The following is a 24,081-nucleotide window of genomic DNA, read 5'->3' as shown; positions in this document are numbered from 1 at the left end:
TAGCATTGGGATGTATTTTGACTGCATCACAACTACATATAGTGTGAACTAACCCTTACAACAACAGAGCTGGTGTATCAGGAGTGTTTCCATTGCCTGAATACATAGTGCTGAAAAATGCCCCCTTTTCTCATCTCATAAAGTTGGGGGGGGCATGCTTATATCGATCACCCCAGTTCATCGGATGAAGATCAGACTTATCTAGCACTGAATGTGTGTCTTTAGCAGACAGCCTAGTCTGCACGTTTATGAGCAGCGTGTCAACTCACAACAACCAAATCTGCTTTGTGAACCGTCAGGTGGAGGCTGTGCGCTATAAATTGTGAGGACTCCATTCCATTCCACAAAGCATAACAAACCAAACCGGAAATGGCGTTCTGGTCTTCTGGAGCATCTTCCTTCCTTGCATCCCGGTAGAGTGTCAGCTGCCCGTCACCATGGAGACCGGCACGCGGCGTGATGGGGCGTGGCCCGGTATTGGAGACGGAGGCGGGCGGCTTCTATGGTGACAGCGATGTGGAGGACACCATTTTCGTATTGTGTAGGAGGTGGGCAGTGACAACCGGCTGCCATATCCTCCTGTGACCCCGAACACACATCAGCATGTAAACATGCTGCCCGGCAAATACCGAGGGAGGCTTGTGTCCAATGTGAGTAGTGTGTGTGTATCATCGATCAACCAGGATTCCTGATCCCATCCTAGGAACCCACATCTATTAGTATCTGTTGTTGTGGTTTACATTCCATTACAAATATGATAATTTCATCTAAATACACGCTGCTGCTGTATCTCTCCATTATAACAAGGTGTATGAATGATCTGCCCATGGTGCAATAGCAGGATCAGTACATTGTAGATATAAGGATACTACAATGAATACATGGAGTCAATCAATGACTATCTCAATGCCACTTGCTGATATCAACATTTTTTCCAGTAATAATCATGAAATCAAATAAATCATAATATTAAAGAAGACAGATTGGGAAAATTGTAATCTCCCTCTACAATGGTGGTCATTGTAGTGCTTTATTACATAAAGTGATCAGGGGAGAAGTGTTTCTTCAACAATGGCAGTCAGCAGGGGTGGGTGATAGGGGGTGCTTGCAGTGCACAATAAGACCAGGGAGGGGGTTGCTGGCAATGCACAACGAGACCAGGGGGGGCCCTGTTTATGTTTGTGGTGCATGGGAGGTAGTGTTACCTTCGGTATCCCCCACGGTTCACTGTTGCCACATGCTGAGTGGGACAACAGCCAGAGCATCCTACTCACCTCCTAGCAACCAGTGACACTGGCCAGAGCATCCCAGGTTGCTGAAAGCTCTTGGCAACCCGGGACGCTCTGGCAGGAAAGGGACCACGTGACCCAGTGAGATGCCGCCTAAGGATCTTATTGGGTCTACCCTGGCAGTCAGTATAATTACAGCTTAAGCAACCTGCATACTGTCCAGCCACTGTACAATGTTTGTGGCTATTGTCTCTCAGATAATACACTCTAATTTTGAGATAAAATCTGCTTTGTCTCTCACTCTTAAATTGGTGGTAAGTGGAGCAGTATTCCTTTAACAATGGCGGCAGTGTGGTGCTACCCTAAATTGATGATTAGTGGAGAAGTGCCCCTTTAACATTGGTAGTCAGTGGAGAAGTATCCCTTTAACACTGGTGGTCATTGTATTGCTTACATTGGTTATCAGTGGACAAGTGTCCTTTTAACATTGGTTGGCAGTGTAGTGCACCCTTAACATTGGCAGCCAGTGTAGTGCTTCCTTACATTGGTGGCCAGTGGAGAAGTTTACCTTTAACAATGTTGGTCAATGTAGTGCTCCCTTCCATTAGTGGTCAATGGAAAAGTGATCCTTTAACATTGGTGGTCAGTGTAGTGCTACTTTAAACTGCCACAGAAAAAGATAAACCTTTTAGGTCTCCAGGAGCCTTTTGGCATAATGATCTAGTATGCAGAGTAGTGATGGGCCGAACACCCCCGTCTTCAGTTTGTATTCGAACGCCCGAAAAGTTTGAATACGAACCTAATGCAAGTCAATGTGGGTCGAACTTTTGGAAACGAATGTACCCTTTAAGAGGTCTTATATGCAAGTTATTATCCGTAAAAGGTGTATGGAGGTCCGGGTACTGCCCTGGGGGACATGAATCAATGAAAAAAAAAAAAAAAATGTGTTATTTTAAAGGAGCAGTGAATTTAACATCTATTAAAGAGTAAGAATAAAAATTCCTTCAAATATTGTCCCTGGGGGGTCCCCATAAACTGCCTGTAAATTAGTGGATCTGTACGATGTATAGAACCTGCTGCAGCAAAACTGAAATTTCTAAAGGAAAAAAAAAATGATTTTTTTTTTCTTTTACTCTTAAAGTGTGCAGTTTCCCCTCCCAAACAATACCAGACCATTTAGGTTTGGTAGGAATGTTAGGGGGGACCATTTCTTTTTTTTTTTTAAAGCGTAGGGTTCCCACTAAAAGTCATACCAGACCCTTAAGGTCTGGTAGGAATTTTAAAGTGACATTAAACCCTCAGATTTTTGAACATAAAACAATACTGTAATGTGTGCCTTACTGTAATCCATGGTTGTTTCCCTTCTCTTTGCTGATCTTCCTTTTAAATCTGTATCTGTTCTCATGCTGGGCAGAACTTCTGTTTTGCAGCAGACTGCCTTGTCTCAGGAATGGATACACGGTGTCTGTGTGCAGGTTCACAACCTGAGGCACTCAGCTGCAAAGGGAAGTTCTCCCCAAGCATGAGAAGACATGAGGATTTAAAAGGAAGAGCAGCGAAGGGAAACAACCATGGATTACAGTAAGGCACACATTACAGTATTGGTTTATGTTAAACAATCTGAGGGTTTAATGTCACTTTAAGGAGGAATCCCACCCCCCAAAATGGGGGGGGGGCATGGGGTCCCCACTAATATTCCTCCCCCCACACCAGGCCACATGCCTCGGCACTGGGAGGGTGCTTTTCCAGAGTCAACCCCTGGAAAAGCACCTTGTCCCCGTGCCGATGGGGACAAGGGCCTTGTTCCCGCAACCCTGACCCGGTGGTTGTGTGGGTCTGCGGGCAGGGGGCTTATTTGCATCGGGGTACCCCTTTTATTAAAGGGGCACCCAAATGCCGCCTCCCCCTTGTGAATAAATAAGGGGTACTTTTACCCCTACCCATTCACTAAAGTGTTCAAAAATAGATTAAATAAAAACACCAGACTTTAATCAAAAATCCTTTATTTAAAAAAAAAAAAAACACCCCCCCAAAAATGGATCCACTGATGTACTCCAGGGTCAATTACCGCGTCCAGCGTTGTCCAACGACGATGAAATAAAAAATAAATAGCAATAATAACAAAACAAAAAAACTGCCGGCCGCCGTCCCGTCCTCTCCCCGCCGACTCCCGCTGCATAATGGCATTTTGACAGATGCCGGCAAAACATACACAATTGGGCAGAGCTAGCGGTGACAGCTAGCTCCGCCCAGTTGTGTAGTTTGCCGGCATCTGACAGGCGGGACATGATTGGGCAAAGTCATCACGACTTTGCCCAATCGTGGCTCTAACTCAATACTGAGCTCTGATTTGGCAAAGTCTTGCACCTGACCCGTGGTCAGGTGGAAGCCTTTGACCAATTAGAGCTTCAGAGGGCGCTTTGCCTTGTGCAACACTGCGTGGTCGAACAGACCGCGAACGTCCCAAAAAGTTCGGCGAACGCTCGAACAGGCAATGTTCGGCAGCCCATGTCTAATGCAGAGTACTTTTTGACAAACTTACTTCCTCCAGTGCTGCAATGTCAGCACTTGCTTCTGTTGCCAACGCTTCCAGCTTCCATCTTCTTCTGACTTGTAATGACTTGTATTGTGGCATCCCAAATGTGGCAAGCAAGATGTGCAAAGCTCGCAGCTCAAGCGTAGATACACTATAGATAATTTTCTTAACTAAAATATCAACAGATTTAAATATCTACCAAATTCCTGATCTTGCACTCTCCCAAACATACTTTCTCTTGCATGAGGAGTCAGTGGTGAAGTTCCCTGTTGCATGGGCGGTCAATGGAGAAGTTCCCTCTTGCATGGGTGGCCAGTGGAGACGTTCCCTCTTGCATGGGTGGCCAGTGGAGACGTTCCCTCTTGCATGGGTGGCCAGTGGAGACGTTCCCTCTTGCATGGGTGGCCAGTGGAGACGTTCCCTCTTGCATGGGTGGCCAGTGGAGACGTTCCCTCTTGCATGGGTGGCCAGTGGAGACGTTCCCTCTTGCATGGGTGGCCAGTGGAGACGTTCCCTCTTGCATGGGTGGCCAGTGGAGACGTTCCCTCTTGCATGGGTGGCCAGTGGAGACGTTCCCTCTTGCATGGGTGGCCAGTGGAGACGTTCCCTCTTGCATGGGCGGTCAGTGGAGACGTTCCCTCTTGCATGGGCGGCCAGTGGAGACGTTCCCTCTTGCATGGGCGGCCAGTGGAGACGTTCCCTCTTGCATGGGCGGCCAGTGGAGACGTTCCCTCTTGCATGGGCGGCCAGTGGAGACGTTCCCTCTTGCATGGGCGGCCAGTGGAGACGTTCCCTCTTGCATGGGCGGCCAGTGGAGGCGATCCCTCTTGCATGGGTGGCCAGTGGAGGCGTTCCCTTTAGCATGGGTGGCCAGTGGAGGCGTTCCCTCTTGCATGGGTGGCCAGCGGACAAATGGTCAGTAAAGATTGGGTTCCTTGCATTTGTAATCACAGGGAGGGGCACCTACCTAGATTGGTTGTAAGTGGGAGAAAGACCAAGGGGGAACAAATCAGAGAAGTTAATTGTTAGTGTTTACATTCAATTTAAAGTAGAGTTTTAGTTGGTCTTTAAATGCATGTTGTATAGAATCATTAATCATATATTTAACCACCTATTAAATTATATAATATGGAGCTCTAATAGCATCACTAACTGAATCTTTTCTTTCTTCAGGTGAACAACTGCGGTCTTCATCTGGTATTGCAGACTACCCCTGTTACAGATAAAAGTAAACAGGTAATAATAGCAACACATAATGAATTCCATGTGTGTCGTTTGAGGTTTGAGGTTATACGGATAACATATATTCAGACGTCTGTAGATGATACTACCTCTAAAAAAAAAAGTCAATTTTAGATAGATTTGATCCTTCGTTTTTAAAGGAGAACTATGGGGTCGGTGTTTTTCCCCATAGTTCTCCTTGGGGTAACGGGAGGACACAAACTAGCGTCCTCCCGTTACCCTAAGCTCAGTATACCGCGAGCTATAGCTCGCGGTATACTGAGACGCCGCACCTGGAGCGGATCCCGACTTAGATGACGGGATCCGCCCAGCTGCGTGAGTGACAGCTGGCTCTGCCTATCTAGAGGCAGAGCCAGCTGTACCCGCCCCCTCCCCCGTCCGTTCCGCCAGTCAGCGCTGGCAGATCGGAGCGGGGAGAGGGGAATCCAGCCCCTCCCCCTGTCACGGCAGAGAGCCGTGACAGAATCGAGAGGTGAGGGAACCCGGTATGTGTTCTCTCACCTCCCGATCTACTGAGCCGACCTGTGGCAGTCTCATTGTCACAGGTCGGCTTAGAACTATGAGGTGAGTGGAAATCACTCATGTCATAGTTCTCCTTTAATGTGTTTCCTCATTTGTTGCAACCTCATCCAATAAGGTCAGCCGCATATACAAAGTTCATGAAGTTGTGAAGAGGCACTACTGATTACTGTCCTGTTTCTTCTACAGCTATATACTAGTTATCTTGAATAGCTCCCAGTCAGCTATCATGCATTATATATAAAAAGTCATGGTTGAGGGGACTAATATAAAAGAGTAATACAAGGTTCTGATACTGCCAAGGTGTGCAGTTCAATCTTTAATGAGCATTTATGCCATTTTTACCCTTGCAAAATGTCAGATACAATAAGCAGTGTTATCTGACAAGCCCCAGAAATGTTTCTAAAACATGCAAGAAAATTATCTTTTGTAGTACTTGATAGAAATGTGTCTGTCATTTTATTGAATCAGCTTTCTATATTTCAGTTTGATTTCAGGTTAAGTAAGGATCCAGCATCTCTTAACAACAGGCATTCTCAGCATGACCAAGAAAAGAGCATTACTGGGAGGCCAGGTATGAGTTGATGCTAGTGCTTAGCTTGAGCACTGGTTAACATATTCCTTATTTCTGGAATAACTGTTCTGTAATGTATATCAGTGGAGAAAGGACCACAGACTTTACAAAACCATTTCATTTTTTGGTTAATTTGAGGACCACTGTACATCATTGCATTTCTTGTTTAGGTTCCTGGTGATCTTCCTTATGAGCAGAGGTCAATCTAGGTATCCTCATGCACAGATGCTTCAAGCTAGATGTCCTTTAGGTGATGTTATTGTTGTTCCAGAGTTTGTGGGATCAAAGGTTACGGCCCAGATTTCAGTAAATTGACATCACTTCGGTTATTTCACCTTACTAAAATCTATGAACATCTTCAATGTAAGATAATGCAAAGGTTACCTGTTGTTGAATCTTAAATGCTTTTCGGCTTCCTTATAGATAGTTTTATCTGAAAAAGATTTGGATATTCATATTTAAAAATGTTCACGTGTTCAACCTTCTAGTCCATGAAATAAGTGATGGGGTGCAAATTGCAACCAGTTGCAGTGGACTTTATAAATCCTTTTTTTGCTTTTTTAAAATTGAAACTACAAGAGCTTGGTACACAACACTGGTTTTCTTCAGACATGGATATTGCTCTTTATTAGATTATTTTCCCTCTATTTTTTTTGTTCTGTATTAATCTTTTCCTTCACCCTTACCATACGACTATTGCTTGAAGATTTTTAAAATCAACCATAAATGACATTGGTTCCTAAAGTGCGGGACAATGCATGAGCGTATGAGAATGATTAAATGTGCCTACTGCCTTACTAGGTTGTCCTTTGTCGTTGCCCACCATACTTCAGCTATCCTCTTTCCAGTCTTATTTCCATCACCAGCTGCCCCACTCTACATGCACAGTACCTCCCTTTAAGTGGATCTACCGTTTCCAGTGAATGGTATTCTCTCCAGAATGAGGAAAATCCCTTATTAGACAGTTCTCACACCAACAGCTGTTCCCATTGAATGATTTGAAAAGTTTGGATATTCCTTCGCTGTCAGTCTTACTGATGGTGGCCATCAGGACAAATAAGCCATAAAAAAAGTCTGACAGTGGTTCCAGTCTTACTCCACTCTGTACAAAACTAATAGTTTTGACTTTAGATACATGCTTAGCCAGAGACCGTGCGACAGCTTGTTTTTTCAGAATGGTATTGCTTTTCCTGCTGCAGAAAAAGGCACATGGTCAGGGCTTTTTAAAGTGTGTTGCAGGGGTTACACATTTGTGGCAGGTAAGACCATTGAAGAGGATCCAAAATGTGTAAGTTGTGCCCAAGAAAGGCAAATAGAGATCTTCATGCAGCTGATCTTTTCCACTTCACTGCTTTACCAGACTTTGTTCCACACTGTGTCTCTTTGTGAAGGCGCCCATCTTGGTAAAGGAACAGGGTGGTGCTTCCCCCTTATGATTGCTGAGGTAATGATCGAGTAGCAGCAGGATAGCTCTAGAAAGCACAGATGCACACAATGGATGAAGCGGAAGCAGGGGGATTCTTGCACTGCAGTTTCCCAGGTAAAGCTTCCCCTCCAGCAAGAAGAACAGTCAGCAGCACAGTAGTGACAACATAAAATCGTGTGAGACTAGTAGTTACAGGTGATGGTGCCTAAGATGGTCTCACACTGGAGATATACAGCTATGAGGCTCAAGTCACAGGTAGTGCTGTGCTATTCTTCATGAGGAATTCAAGAGGGTAGATTTTTCAGGGCACTGCTTGGCTACATTTAACATTTGTAGATGTTCCCTATAAGACAGCAAATCTTCACTTTTAAGTTCAAGTCCACGTAAAGTCAACACAGGTGAAATATAAACTTTTGGCTTGTGAACGTTGCATGTATAATTTTGATGGGTGACAACTCACTAGACCAGTGATGGCGAACCTTGGCACTCCAGCTGTTTTGGAACTACAAGTCACATGAGGCATTGCAAGGCTCTGACAGCCGCAGACATAACTCTCAGAGGCAGATGCATGTTGGGATATGTAGTTTTGGCACAGCTTGAGTGCCAAGGTTTACCACCACTGCACTAGACCAAAGAGTGGTGTACAACATGGTCTAACATGGTAGGGCCATGATAAGCTATGGAAACCAAATGTAACCCTCTTTTGTCAATATGATTACTTAACATAATGTTGCATATTACAAATTCTTTGTCAATTAAACATGTGTAAATTAGGGGTGAATAAGATGCTTAAAATGGATCTGTAGCCACATTTATTTTTAGTTTTCGATAAAGTAGGGAAGGGTTAAAACTAGGGATGTCCTGATACCGATGGTAGCATCGGAATCGGGCCCGATACAGGGCATTTTGACAAGTACTGGTACTTGTCAAAATGCCCCGATGTCTAGCGCCGAAGCTTGCGCTGTTTTTTTTTTGTTGTTGTTACCTTCCATGGTGGCTGGTGTCCTCTGGCAGGCTGGAGGAGCGTCGCGTCACTGCTGTGAGCGGAGCTCCAGGTGGGGTCTAATGTGGTTGGCCGGCGACTGCCCAGAGGACTCCACCTGGAGCTCCACCCACAGCAGTGTATCATAGACTCCCCTCTCCTCGCGCCTGCGGGACCGATCGCCGCCTCCTACTCCAGCGCCAGCACGTAACATCGAGTCTTTTTATTTATCACACGCCAGTCTGATTGACTTATGTCTCCATGTATACACTCCACAACACATTGGTATGTGAATTTGGGGCATTTCTATTGTTTGCCTCTGTTGTGTTTAAGCATTTGCATTGCTGGTTTATAAATGTGCCATGGTCTGTTTTGCGATAGGGTTGCTTGCTATGGGTGCATTCACATTCATAAATAATCATGCCTTCATAGAATGTTGTGAGCTAATGGATGAGCAAGGCCATAGGTTTGCTTAACTAAAGGAGTGGACACTCTGCATTTATTAAAATGAATATACAAGAAAATGTTCACTTAGTTTAGCGAATAAAGTGGAATTGTGTTTCAATACCCAATCGCGTGAAAGGTTTATTAAAAAAAACAGCACCTGAATGGATAATTAACCTGAACACAGGGGCACATACTCACTAAGTTAAATGAACATACACATCATTAGGTAAACAGTTTCCACTCCTTTAATAAATTCACCTAAGTGTGTGATCCTATGAATGTGCTTTGGCTGTTCAATTGATCTGACCCCATCAGTATATTTTTAGTTCCACAGCATAAATGACAGTACCCTCATACATATTTTAATGATATTATATATTTTGGGATTCTAAAAGTACTAAAAGCAATTATTTTCATATTTATAATAGATATTTAACTAGGGATGTCCCGATACCGATGCTAGCATCGGAATCGGGCCCGATACTTGTACTTGTGTGCAATAACTTGTATACCATTCCACTGATAATCAGGTGTGACAGCTACTGATCCCATCACGCTCCAACAGTATCGTGGGCAGTGCTACCAACCTAACCCCTCCTTATCGTAGCCACTATTGATACCGTGTCCTGAGGGGTTCCACTTGTTACCGAGGTAACTACACTCCCCATCAGACCCCCGGCAGTGATACCTTATTCTCTGTATTATTTTAAAAAAAATTTCACCTGTCCCTTTAAGAGAAAGTATTGGTAATTGGTATCGACAAGTACACGAGGGCCAGTACTTGTACTTGGTCTTAAAAAAAGTGGCATTGGGACATCCCTAGTTAAAATCCCTGCTATGTTATTTTTTTGGTGTCTTTGTGCCACTGGAGAAATTTGAGGGTGAGTCTCCACAGTTTTTCCCCCGGAACAGATGTTCCAATTGGAAGATTTTCCCTCGCCTCTTCTGGGGACAACTCTAAAATCTTGAATTCCTTGTCACTCCATCTCTTGGTGACAATGGTCACCAGTACAAATAGAGGGTAATAAACCCTTGACAAAGGGTCTAAACCCCCCCACTCTATCTAAAACTAAATGTTTTGCCTAGAGATGCACTTTAATTGTTCTAGGAATAGTTTACATAGCTTCCAACTAGGGATGCACCAATACTTTGTATCAGTGCCAATACCGAGTATTTGGGAAAGTACTTGCCCAAATGTTCGGATACCTTCCCCGATACCAGAACTTCTGTTCAGAGGGAGATTTCCTTTGACCGGCAGTGCTGCGAGGGAACATGGAACCAGCTTCCTGGCCAATCAGGAAATCAGGCGGCAGGTAATGACTCGCTGCCTGGCTTTCTGATTGGCAGGGAAACCGGCTCCATAAAGTATGGCCGGCAAGCATGCTTTGCTGCCAATTAGCATGGATCTGGCCAAACAGCATGGACCCGGAAGCTGGCTCCATGCTAGCTGAAGTACCGGTATCAGTAGGTGAATTACCTGTATCAGAAATACTGTATAACTATTGGTACCTGCACTCGATACCGGAAAACCGGTATCGGTACATCCCTACTTACAACAAATGCTGAGGTTACTTTATATTGAAGATTACGAACAATTGAAAGAAACCTGCTTCCATCTAAAAAGCAATTGAATTTGTTGCTGCCTTCTGATCTTGCATTGGTACCATATGTTCTACATCACAATAGCAGAGATGAAATATTGATTGTTGGCAATAAATTCAGCTATGATAAATGTGTGTTTCCACACACTCCTATATTAATTTAATGTGGCTTTCTTGTGGCAAAATTTATGGCTCAGCAAAAAAGTATCTTTTATGGGATCAAGCTGACCTTTATAAATCAGAGCGTGTGGTTAACAGGCCTGTTTAATATGAACCACAATTCTTAAGCATAGAACTAAGATCTCTAACTATTAGCACTGTACAGATAGCTCTGAAATTTAGTAACCCTTAGCAGTCAATCGGAGGGCTTTGTTGTTGTCTTTGTAGGCAAATAAATCCATTTTTGTTTGAGCTATATGTTCTGAAACAATATCTATATCAATACCTGGAAGAAAATGTTTTGCTCCCTATAGGAGCCAGTATAATTTTTTTTTTGTTCTTTTATGTACGATTCCCTCTGTGTTGTTATTTTTGTTGCTTTAGTGTGACATGTATTTTCTTTTGTTTTATTTGTTGCATGTTTTGGTTTATCTATACCTTCAGATGGAAGAGTCTCAAGTCCTATGGGGCGCAATAAGCAGCCTTACATTCCGCTGACAGCAAATGTGACAGAAGTATTTGGCCCTGCTCCAAGATATGGAAGGGAGTCAATGTCACTAGGGGCGTTTGGAGATGTTCCAGGCCATGTATCCACAAAAAACAGGTCCAGATCCGTCTCCCACTGTGCCAGCCCAAACAACAATAGTGAGGAGGCACATCATCCAAAAGGTAAGCTAGGTATGTTAGAATGGGGAAGCTCGCATATACAGTATATCTTTTTACATTTTTTATAATATACCAATGTACTTTCTTTTTAAATAGACCATTTTAGTTTCATGAGAGGTCTGTCAAAATCAGAACCAGGATGTCCTGTTGTGCGACGTACTGCTGAGGAGAAGGCTGCCAGTCCCGATAAACTCAATTTAGAAAGGTAAGCATGATTCTACTATAAAGTTGGCCAAAAGCACATTAACCTGATAACTCACATAAAATTTCAGAGCAGAAATGAATAGATGTAAAAATCAGTTCGCTAAATATAATGAATGGCCCTTGCCATAACAGCTATGATTTTTAGAATTTATAACCAGTGAGAGCTGAAAATAACATAGCGGGTATTGCTTTTTCATCGTGGGAGGTAGCATCTCTTCAGTATTGTGTGTGGGCCAGCTTAGCACCTGTGTCTGGTTTTGTTTAATATTGTTGAGTGAGCCTCAATGTCTGACTGGTACTTCATTATACTTTATGGTGGGTAGCTTGTGTTCTATTTCAGAGGAAAATAGAAGAAAACTCACCAGCACTCAAGTTGCAAAAAGTACTTTAGTTTATTGGTAAAGTGTCACGTAGGTCAATAAGCCAAGGTTTCAGGACCGTGCCGGTTCCACTCTTCAAGGCGACACAGATGGATGTGAGGCTTTACCAATCAACTAAAGTACTATTGCAACTTGAAGTACTAAGTGCTGATGACTTTTCTTCTAATTTCCTGTGGATTAACACGGAGCCATCCTTGATTGTCACTACAAGCACCACCATATCCATTTTAGTCTGCATGGAGTACAGCTGCTATCTGCATCTGTCTATGCACTATTTCAGAGACACCAGCTTGATGTGGAGTCTCAGGTTTTTATACAGTATCTACTTTATGCTCGAGAACTAATCTTATCCTTTAGCTAATGTATACCCAAAATGATCTCCCTGGATGTTTAAGCATGAATAGAAGGTATTCGATTGTAACTCCATTTAGGGGCGGGGACCAATGTGAATGGCTCTCTAGACCAGTGGTTCTCAACCTGTGTATCCTCAGGATCCACATTTGTCCTTGTTCATAAGGTCACGACCCAAGTCGCACTGCAATGGAATGCACAGAATTAGGGTACACACTCCAAAAAATATTTTGAGTTCCACCCAGTCTCCCTTACTTACCAGAACTGGAGTGGATTCTCAGCCTAGGATCCAGTGTGGGCGGCTGTGCTGTGACGGAGCTTCATCCATATGTGCATTGCTTGTACAACTCCCTTGCATGCCCTGTAGAGGTTCCGGGAGCCAGAATGTCACCCTGGTCCAGGCACCTCCATAGGACACGTGAGGGAGCTGAAAAGCAATGCACATATGGATGAAGCTCCTTCACAGCACAGCAGCTCCCTTGCGGCCATAGCCACCATCTCATCCCACCTCAAGCTGACACTCAGCGCCAGGCTGGATATTTTGAATGGCTGCTTGGCGAGAGAACTGACAGTGCTGCGCTAGGGGGAGGCAGAGGAGCCTCTCACCTAGATAAGTGGAATGCATGTGGCGACCCACTGAACACGAGGTCGCGACCCACTTTTGGGTCACGACCCACCAGTTGAGAACCAAGGCTCTAGACCATTTAAATACTGTGTAATATGCTGTTGCTATATAAATACAAGCACTGCATAATATGATGGCATTATCTACAGGAAATAAAGGAAGTAAGCTACCCACAGACGTAATTGCCAGATCTTTTTACTTTTTAAAACTGGTTTTAGAACAGTTGGGCATAAACATACATATTTGTATGGACCAAGTGCACACATTTATTCATTGAGCAGACATCCTTGATGTTTGTCATATTCAAGGAAACAATGACAATTGGCCAGGAAAATCTTTTTAGTGAATTGATTCTGCCCCAAAGATCAGATAGCAAGGGATTGTTTGTAGAGGTTGCAGACTGCCAATAGACATTTCCTAATTCCTTATCGAGCAGACTGGGTAAGATTGATCTTATGTCCTTATCCTAGAGTCCTTGTCTTGGACTTTTTAAAAAAAACATTTTCTTTTACAATTTCAAAGATAGTCGAACAAAAACAAATCACAGCAGAAATAACAGGAACAATTACAAAATGAAAATCCTTTCCCGTGATAAGGCAGACCAGGTTATCTACAGTATATGGACAACCTTCTCTGGTAAGTCAGGAACCACAGTAGTGCTGTGTTTTCATACTTACCTAAAGGTAATAGGAACACAATCTAGTACTTAACTCTCTGTGGTTTAGTTAGCGTTCTTTGTAGTCTTCACACTACCTCATAACCTTGAATTAGACGGCAACTGATAGCAAGTCAGATGCATGAATTAAAATATAATTGGAAAACATTATTCTTCGTAATAAAATGCAGACATTGAAATTTCTCTGTCAATAAAACCTGATAAAATTTAACACAACAGTTTGGGAGTAACCTATCGGTATGCATTGCATTGTACATGCATGTGTGACAGAGTAAACAGGGAACCTCTGCATCCTGCTCATACCTGTGTATCTCTTGCTAGCATTTGAAAATTCATATTAGGATTTTGTTTCCATAACATGGATTCAATTCTCTAGAAAAGCACTGTTATCACCATGGTTGTTCAACAATTTGCAGCATTTAGTTTTGTTCTTTCCTGCAAACCATTAAACAGGACTAGTACAGTGAAAGTAGGTTATGCGCATGTAAGTCCTATACTAAGCAAAGAAAAATGTATTGAGAGGCTTGCATGACTCTCCATTTAAAACTGCTTGGGGTCCCACCCATAGGTTTAACATCCTAGGTGTAAATTAGAACCCTAGTAACGACAAAAGCTAACTGTATTGGCCAGATGAAAAACTCTTCTCTTTTCGTGCAAAATACTGATTCAAGTTTACTTTGATTTCATATGCTTTGGATTGAAGTTTTAATTGTGCGCTACTTAAAATTTTACCTCAATGACATCATTTTTCTTTCAGATTACAACTGTCGGCTTTCCCTGTAATTGAAGGCGAGGAGCAGTTACGGCTATTATATTTGCAACACAACTTTATAACAAGAGTGCAAAACCTTTCAAGTCTTCAGCGTCTCATATTTCTAGATCTGTATGATAACCAAATTGAAGAAATAAGTGGACTTTCCTCTATAAAATCATTGCGTGTTCTTATGCTCGGAAAGAACAGGTATTCATGTATTTCCTAATATTCAAATATACGATTCATTGTATAGGAGACCAATATCTAATTGCTGAGTTGGTACCTGGATTATTTTGTATACTACATTAATCACGATTAGTTCTCTTTAAAACAATTTGTGACCTAGAAGGAGAATAATATTTTTTTTCTGGGCCTGAGGTAGGTGTTTTACCTGAGAGCATTAAGCTCAAGCTAACCATGCACTACTGATCCACTTTTAAGCAAGTCTGAAAGATCTGAGGACAGATGGGCTAGTTAGCTGACTGAATTCTTTAACCCCTACCTGATAAAGCTTGCCTGGAGCATCCTGGGAATGAGTCTTGCAGCAAATGTTTGCACAGATAGCCTGCCGCGTAATCAGCACTAGAGTATCTAGTGCTAAGAAATCACGGCTAGACAACTTGCTGGGCAACAACCCAGATATTTGCTCATTTTTATTTATCTAGCCCCATAACTACAATGCACACAAACATTTGTTTTCAAATGATAACATATAGTCATAAGAGTATTTATATTTAGCTGATAAGATGTATATCTAAAAAAGAGACCCTTGAAAATAAATTTGGGAACATACTAGTTACCATGAACACATTTATTAGCTTGTATGTTCCTCCTGTTTGAATTTCCTCTAAGTGTGTGTGTGTATGGATATAATTAAAAAAAGAAAAACAATAAAGAAGACTATAGGTAACTACCTCAACCTATTAAGTTATTTACTCATTTGGTTGAGTTTGTATGCTCTCCCTGACTTTGTGCGGGTTACTAGGAGGTCCTATCACTTTCCATAAGCTGAAACATATTGGCAGGCTCATTGTCCTCTGACTTAAATAGTCATAGAATGTGTAGGTGCCAGATAAATAGGGTCACTGACATTTCAAGAGTAACTGCTCCCCAAACACCTAGTGTACTGGTTTGTTAGGCACAGAGCACTTTACAGATACAGAGCTGAGTCTTTGAAGACCTTCAGGAACTGGTTCTGCATTATGACACTTTCCATGCCTGTGGGTACTATGTTAGTTAGCAACATAGCACTCAGTTCTAGTGCATTGGTACAACCTCCAGTGTACCAAGTCTCTAGTGTCTCCCTATAGTGCAGGTATCTTTGTAAATGGTATCTACAGTATAAGATTTGCATAGGGTGCTTTCTAGACCTGTGGGTACTGTGCCAGGTAGCTGCAAAGCGCTGTCCTTTTTTTTTATAGCAACGGTACAACCTCTAGTGCAGTGTTCCCAAACCCCCGGTCCGCGGACCGGTACCGGTCTCAGTGCGGTCCGGTCATGCAATATATGGCAGTGCACGGTCCCAGTGTTCGAACACCGGGGCCCCGCACTGCCGACGGGCTTCACAGTGAGGGGACGGGTCCTGTGACTCACCTCCCCTCCCGGCCGCGTCTATTGTAACAGGAGGGGAGGTGAGTCACAGGAGACGTGTGTGTGTGTCACACGACCCCGCCCCGCCCCCTGCAGTGAGTGCACACATCGACACATGGCTGCTGCTCCTGGAAGGGTGAGTCCGAGCGGGGGAAGGGAGGGGGGGTGTCTTACATCATGTCATTAGATGTAGATTATAATGGGAAATATTACACTGTAATGTTCCCTATTATAATCTATTTCTCTGTTGTGTACTGCTATTTTATGTAATTAGACAAATGGATTATAATGGGGAATATTACACTGTAAATGATTACAGGTAGGCATGTGATCTATCAAAGTTTGAGACTACGTTAGAATGTGTGACCAGTGACGTGGTCACACATTTTAACGTAATCTCGCCCAGTTTTTCGGTGGTGGAATAGGTGAAGAATTCCAACGCTTTCATTTTTTTTGGTGTAACTGTATTTTATTTTGAAGGCATTTTTAAATACAATTAAATTAAAATTATTAAATCAAAATAATCTAAAATATAAACAATCAACGTCCCCCCCTCAGCGGGCCACGGTAAAATTATCAAACGTTGACTGGTCCGCGGCGATAAAAGGTTGGGGAGCACTGCTCTAGTGTACCCAGTCCCCAGTGTCTCCCCATGGCATAGATATCTTGGTACTTGGTATCTCCTCTATAAGCTAAGCAGTGAGTGCTTTCCAGACCTGTGTGCACTGGTTAGTTTGCAGCAGAGTGTTACTCAAATTTCAGAGCAGTGGTACAACCTTTAGTATAACACAGCCTCTGATATTTTCCTGTGAAACTATAGAAGAAATACTGAAGGCATCCTAGTATGTTTCCTTCAGATGCCGTGCTTCATATTATGGTGCATTCTAGGCATGTGTGTTGTGAGTCCATTAGCCAAAAGATTGCCCTTATGATTTAAAGTAGAGATAATACCTCCAGTATACCCAGCCTCCGATAATAACTTGCATTGTCTAATGTACATTTCCATGGTGTTTCCCAGTCCTTGTACTGTGCCTGTTAGTGGCAGAGGGCTGTTCCAAGTCCATGACAGTCATGGACACAGTATCTGGAGTGCCCCGGTGTTCGAACACCGGGACCCTGCACTGCCCCATATTGCAGGACCGGACTGCACTGAGACTGTGTGGCCCGGTACCATTTGACCGGGGGTTGGGGACCACTGCTGTAGAGTACTGAATTAGTACTCTACAGCCTCCTGTTCAGGCCTAGAACAGTGGCTCCTCTTTGAATGTGACCCTATCCCTTTCACTCATTTAATGAGCAGGTTGTGACACAGGAACATTAGGAATTGCCTTATGGCTCTCAACTATTAGTTTTTTTGTTTATTTAACCCCCCCACCTTTTTTTCTGATGTAATGCAATCATCCTGTGAGACCTCAGCACTTGCGTCACTTTCAGCATAAAACGCTTCATATGCACTCCTTCTTTCCTACCTTTCTGGAATAAAAGACTTCTATTTAGAAGAGCCACATGGATTATCCGTGCTGACCTACTGCCTGCCTCCATGTGGTCACTGCTGCCTCCGCCCTGTTGTTGTCATTTAATGACAACCCAGCGTCCTCAGATCATTTGAGGACACTGGGCTGTCACTAAATGACAGCAACTGGGTGGAGCCAGCTGCAATGTCATGGCTGGCTCCACCCAGTTGTTGTCATTTAATGACAGCCCATTGTTTCAAATTGTCCTCAAATAACCGGAGGATGCTGGGATGTCATTGAATGACAACAACTGGATGGAGGCAGCCGTGACATCATGGCTGGCTCCGCCCAGTTTTTTTACATTTGCAGGGAGAATGGTCTGCTTCGACAGATCATTCTCCCCGCTTCGGCTGTGACTTCGGCTGCTGTATGGGCTATTGTGAATAGCCTGTACAGCAGCCCTTTGGTTCATCCTTGGTGACTTTCCTTTTAGTAGAAATATCTGTATTGTGCCCCACATTTTTTGGCCTTACAGCCAAATGTTCGTTTGGATACTTTCCTAGTAAGATTTACACATCCATTCAATCATTATGGCTGTTGTCTACCCCTCAGCTGGATTGTTTTTAGGCATCCCACATGCCTATGATTTACTATATACTTGTGTCCCTCAATGGATGATAAAGAAAATAAGATTTTTATACTCCACATAAAAGCTTTATCTTGGAGTTAATTGGGTGACACAGGTTCCACTCCTCTGTATTTTACTCACAAAGGAATGCCAGTTAGGCTGGCCTTCAAATTTTTCTTTCTGTTTGCCAGTGTCCACCTTTTTTAAAGGCAGCAACATAACCCACATGTCTATGACTTACTATACCCTCAATGAACTCCAAGAAAAATATTTTATGGTAAGTGCAAAAAGTGTATGTAAAGGCTAGAACCCCTGTTAGATTTTTATTGCTGCTTTCGTCCCTGTTGTAAAATGTTTTCTCACTTACTCTGGTGAGACCATTAAACTGTGATAGTAAATAAGGGAATATATCTGTAAGGAAGCTCTAGATAGCAGTAAAAACTTGAAGGGGTTACCTTCCCCACTCTATCCAAAATGAAAACAAAAACATTTTGAGGATTATTCACTATGGAGCGAAAGGATCCAGCCGTAGCTTCGGCTGATCCTTTGGCTCGCTTCGACCGCCTGTACAGACTATTCACAATAGTTACCGAGGTACCATGAGAATAGGGGCGAACGGCAGCGAATGAGCTGCCGGAGCTTCGGCTCAGCTGATCCAGATGTTGAATCGGAATTGAGTCAAAGACCCTCTGCACTTCGGCTGAATTCAGTTGTACTGAGCTGGAGTGAATAGCCGAACGTCGTTCGGCTCTGTTCACTTCGGCTTGGTTATCCACTTGGCTGCCTTCGGCAGCTATGTGAATAACCCCTTTTGTCTGGGCATATACGCACTTGTGCTAAACAGGGTGGGGTAGACAAGTGAGCGTTCTTTAACCCTGAAGTCAAGACCTTTTTTTTTTTAAACACAGTGAAATGAAATCTGTGCAAAGCGCAGGTGGGGGTTTTCTGGCTAGTATAGGTAATAACAGAAACCTTGAGGGTACTGTTATTAGGCAGGACTTCTAAATGTTTAACATGACTGACAGATTATATTTAATAATTATTTGCTAGTTCAGTTACAGTTAAAAGTTTTCCACAGTCATTTATGCAGACAGATAGTTTAATGCTTCTTTAAAATACATGAATAACATTTATTCTTAAGGTGAACTTGTTATCCTGAAAACATTTCATAAATCTGTTTTTATACTGGATTTATATGGTGTATAATTACTACTATTTGATAGTGTGGTTATGAGAATCAGGTGTCTTTTTGATCATTCGGTTGCTCTTAGCACATAAATTCCTTGAGCTTGGTTGCTGTCCAAGCTTATGTGTGATGGAGTTGAAAAGGAACAGCATATGTATACAATTATCAGCATTAAGAAAGCCAAGTAAAATAAATGTCTCAAAGTAAGAAAATAATTTCAATGTAAATGTATATTTTAAAAGCTGTTTTATAGACAGAATACTGCAGTACATACTTACGAGCAGCTCACACTCTTGGCTGTCACATTATGGTAACTTGATGAACTTAAGTGCTTGTTAAAGGTTTGGCTACTGCAGACTGCGTAGTGTCCTTCTGACATCCCCTGTCAGTGTGAATTTAGCAGTCCTTGTCTGTTATGTAGATTAATGATTTTAAACTGTACAGCTCAAAAGGAGACAAAGAAAATGCTTTTGTATTATATGTGTTCACAATTAATTTGTTAAATTTTACTTCAGAATTCGGAAAATAACAAATTTGGAAAATCTTAAAAATCTGGATGTTTTGGACTTGCATGGAAATCAGGTAATTGTTTCAACTGCCAGAAATGTCTGCCAAATGCTATTATACTCATAATAACCTACATACAGTATGAATAATGCATTTTCTCTGAGTAACACTAAAGGAATATGAAATGCTAGTGACCTGTTTTTGAGTTTTAGGTACTCTTACTTATGGAGAGTGGAAGGTAAATTAACCCAGTGGAGAACAATGTCCAGGATTTGTCCAATTAGAATAGATCACTGCATAAACTGTTTCTTGGGTTACACAGGAACAGAGCTAAAAAGTTAGTGTAACTCTTAATTCACTTCAGAACCAATCTTCTCCTGGTCAGTTAAAGTAGAAGTAAAGTTAGGTGTGGCAAAAAGAGAGCCATCTGGAGTTTTTAGTCAGTGTGCTAGTATGCACAGCATGCTGGCACTTTATGGCAGACTTACCCGCCAAAGGGATCCCCTTTAGCGGTGTGCTTCTCTCTGCCGGGGATTCACTCTTTGCCCTGGTGTTTTTCTGGGTTATGAATCCAAGTTCATTTCAGCATGCCGAGCTTGTACACTGAGCTGCGCAAATGCAGCTTAATGTACAGGAAACAATTGCTGGCAAAAGAGACTTACACAGTCTGTTGTGTCACAGAAAGCCTGCCAATCGGCAAATATTTGTTTAATTTTATTTAACTTTAAGTCTGTCAAGTAGTCAATAGTGTCAATTGTAGAACCTTCTTAAGGTGCCACCTTAGATCACTGTACACTTCATTGTACACTTAGTGAGCCCAAATTGAAAAGCACTCACATTCAATGTTGGCTGTGTCACACAAAATGCATTGTTACCCCAATAAAGCTTATTTTCAATTACTCTGCCATTATCCCCATAACTTTTTGCTAGTTTTAAAATGTTGGTAACTGTCTGGAGTAATAAAAGTTTTATTGATAACATTCCTAAAAAAAATTAAAACAATGTTAAAATGTCTTGGAAATGTTGTTATATGGGTGTATGTTCTGGCTCATTGACAAGGTTTCCTTCATATAGTCATCAAGAGCAAAAGAACAAGTAGTTTTCTTTCTGGTTCAGCTGCTAATAATCTAAAGACTAGTGCCAAGCAATGGGAAGTACAGAAGAAACATCTCACAATCAGGGTAATGCTGACATGCATATAGTGCTCAGCACAATCAATCTGGCACTAGGAAATGCACAGGGGCTAAAAACACTGCTTGAGCTGCCATCAGAAACATTAATTCCATGATGAGAATTCCAAATTCAGGTATTCTGGGACAGAAACAAATAATAAAGAATGTAGACCAGTTATCTCTTTTTAGTCATTTATCAAAGGCAATATACTGCATAATTTATTTAAAATGAAAAACCCTCTTGCTACCATGCATGGCAGAATCCACTGACACAAAAAAAACAGGCAATATATAAACCTGTTGCGACTAGATTTAACAAAGTGCCTTTTTAAATGTTGTATTTGGTAATAATGGTTTACAGGTCCTGTTTGCTGCACCCTACCTTTCCTACGTTGATGCTAAGATCATATTATGGAATCCCCCTTAGATTATTCTACCTAAATGACAAAAGTAAGCTCCCTTAAATATTTCAGCAGACTATGATCTCCTTAATACAATCAGGCCAGTTATTGATTCTTGTAAGACCGATTGTTATTTTTTGTAGAAATAATTTATGGCTGTATACTTCATAATAAAACCATTGTAAAACTGAAAGGAAACCTGGGCTTTAGACAGTCAAGATACAGACGAACGTTGGGCAAGCTCTACGAATACAAGTTAGAGTATATGGAGCAGCTCTTTGTCTAATTAAACTCTCCAATCATGTGCCCGCAGTATAGTAGAAGAAACATTGTCATCAAAGGACACACAAACTGGATAACTTTCATATTACAAAATACTTTTCAAAATATAGCACTTGGTGATGTCCATAAAGCGTGGTCCACCTCTCCTCTCCACAGGAAACCGATTTCTTAATAAGGTGGACCTACAGATTATATAAGGTATTATAGCTCAGAAAATTACCTTTAGCAAACCGCACTGACACTTTAGAGGAAACTATCCTCCCTCTCATCATTCCTCATAGTTCTTTATATTATGAAAAGTTTAACAGCATTTAGCAATCAGGCTGTGGCTTTTGGGGAAGCTTCACCATTTTTTCCTAAAAGCTCTACCGAAGATCAAGATTATTAAAGGTCTAATAGCACACAGTCCTGTCTATTCCATGCACTTTATTAAAAAACCTAAGGGGTCTGCTTTCTTCAGTGGTTTCTTTTTTAGGATGATTATAATTTTTTGGTATTGCTGTTCCTCTAATAAGACATCATGATGTCAAAAGTCCACCATTTGCTCTGTGACCTATATGATGGGAAATTGCACAGTAGAGAAAAAATGTCCATCCAAAACTTCTGTAGATAAACTACGTACATGGTAAGGTTTTTAGTAAGCATTTTTACAGTTTCCTATATTTTCTCTGTCTTGAAGCAGCAGCTGAGCAAAGTCAATATTTCATGAAAAGCTACAGTGCCTCATCCTTTTACAAACGCACATGTATGTTTCCATAAATGAAACTCCCGCTGCAGAGGATGATTAGAATTTATTTGAGTCTCAGAGTAGACTTCTGAGAGAAGATGTGAGCCAACCACACATGCAGAAAATAACATTCCTGGGGGCATTCTGTTCATCAAGGTTGCCACTGAACGTCTCCAGATTGCCATATTAGAATGAACATTTGAATTTTTTTTTATAGTGTGCCCTGTGAGCGGGAGACGAGCTAAAGCACGTCTTACCGCTCCATGCGCCTGGCCACGCCCCCCTGCTAATTCTTTTTAATAATATACGCGTCATATACATTTTGAGCAAATGCAAAGTATTCCTTTTATTCTGTCATTTACCAGTAGTGTCTTTTTGGTGTAAATTTTGTGTTTTGGCTTAGATTGCTTTTTCAACAAGGACATCACGGTTTCAGAAAAATTTCAACCTGAAAGTTAAAATTATCATTAATCAATAAGTTGAGGAACAAATAAAACAGATTTAAAGTGTAATATATTGCAGCTTCCCAATTCTTCGATGTCGTGGCTACATTCCTTTTTTCAGATCTATTTTCCTTTTTATTCACCTGCTGATACTGACCTCTTACCCTCTCTTCATTTCCATTACATAAGAACGAGAGGTCGTATAATCTTAGGAAAATAGCTGGGAAGGTATTGTTTAAGATTCAGTTTAGTCCATAGGAAGTTACAAGGACATATCATTTCTAGCAGGATCAACAGGACTTTTTATATATTTGCAAAATGTAGCCTGAAGCAAGCAAACTAATGCACTTACCACATATAAAGACTAGTAAGCTGCAATATATTGCATTAAGGTTCTTGTGTTTAGATATAATTTAAGGTGTCCCCACTGTCAAACAGTAGTTCTTTAAATATTCGGGTTCTTTTCTGTAGTGGCATTTTGTTTTTAAAATAATTACTTTTAAGTTGGCACAATGGTGAACTTACAGGCTGTGTTCCTGACTACATAAATGTTCATGTGGTTCAACATAATAAAAGACTGGAGGCAGTTGTGGCCCTGTTATGCTCACTATGTGACCGACATACTCTGGTAAAAGTTATTTTGCGTACATGGTGAGAATGCAAATGTTTGCATTTCAATAATAACATGCTTAAAGGTAAAATACACTAATATATAAAGTAACAAATTGTTTTTTTTATATGTTCCAACATTAGCCTGAAATGCTGCAGGGCTGCCATCAGGGCAGGATCTATTGCTAAGACACAGGAAAGTTTTCCGGCAGCAAATAAGATAAATAGCAATTCTAAGGTTGAACGTTTTAGATAATCTGACCTTTTGGTAAACAGTAACAGATTATAGTAATTCAACAAAAACACTTAACCCTAAATTGGTGGGATTTTTGTATTTAAAATGCAATTTGAAGTTTAATAGTTAATGCAAATTAGAGATGAACATGCATATATACATTTAGCTTCATTTTTTAGCTTCATTTTTTAATTCACATAAAATAAAAAAATAGCTGGTGATTGTGTGTCTTAAAAGGTTTAACAATAATAATAAAAAACTGTATGATGTTGTTTGCCTTACTGTACTCACATGACAGAGGAGACCTAAGGTTTGGCCTGCTCTTACTCCTCTCTCCCCTTGTCTTTCTGTTTCATTTGCATTATATATTATTAGGACACAATGGGAAGGCTTCCTCTCAGTTTTCCAGAATTTGGTTCAGCTGGAGATTGTGTGAGGAACTGTAGAGGCTATTGCCCTAGAAAATTCTGCACCAA

General features: G+C 41.6%; 1 protein-coding gene across 1 annotated transcript in view; it reads left to right on the top strand.

Moving 5' to 3' along the window:
* The first annotated feature begins 438 nt into the window (after nt 1–438).
* Nucleotides 439–24,081, top strand: part of LRRC49 (leucine rich repeat containing 49) — a 96,235-nt gene continuing 72,592 nt past the window's right edge. Inside the window, exons 1-7 of the mRNA XM_018560495.1 lie at nt 439–650; nt 4,939–5,001; nt 6,013–6,100; nt 11,160–11,384; nt 11,478–11,586; nt 14,375–14,578; nt 19,745–19,811. Coding sequence (XP_018415997.1) covers nt 612–650; nt 4,939–5,001; nt 6,013–6,100; nt 11,160–11,384; nt 11,478–11,586; nt 14,375–14,578; nt 19,745–19,811 — 795 coding nt within the window. The 5' untranslated portion in view covers nt 439–611. The remainder of the gene's footprint in view (nt 651–4,938; nt 5,002–6,012; nt 6,101–11,159; nt 11,385–11,477; nt 11,587–14,374; nt 14,579–19,744; nt 19,812–24,081) is intronic.

The sequence above is a fragment of the Nanorana parkeri genome, unplaced genomic scaffold (genome assembly GCF_000935625.1).
Source record: "Nanorana parkeri isolate BGI_ZX_2015 unplaced genomic scaffold, ASM93562v1 scaffold459, whole genome shotgun sequence".
Taxonomy (NCBI): Eukaryota; Metazoa; Chordata; class Amphibia; order Anura; family Dicroglossidae; genus Nanorana; species Nanorana parkeri.
Note: the sequence above shows the minus strand (reverse complement) of the source record. Positions and strands in the feature narration are given on the sequence as shown.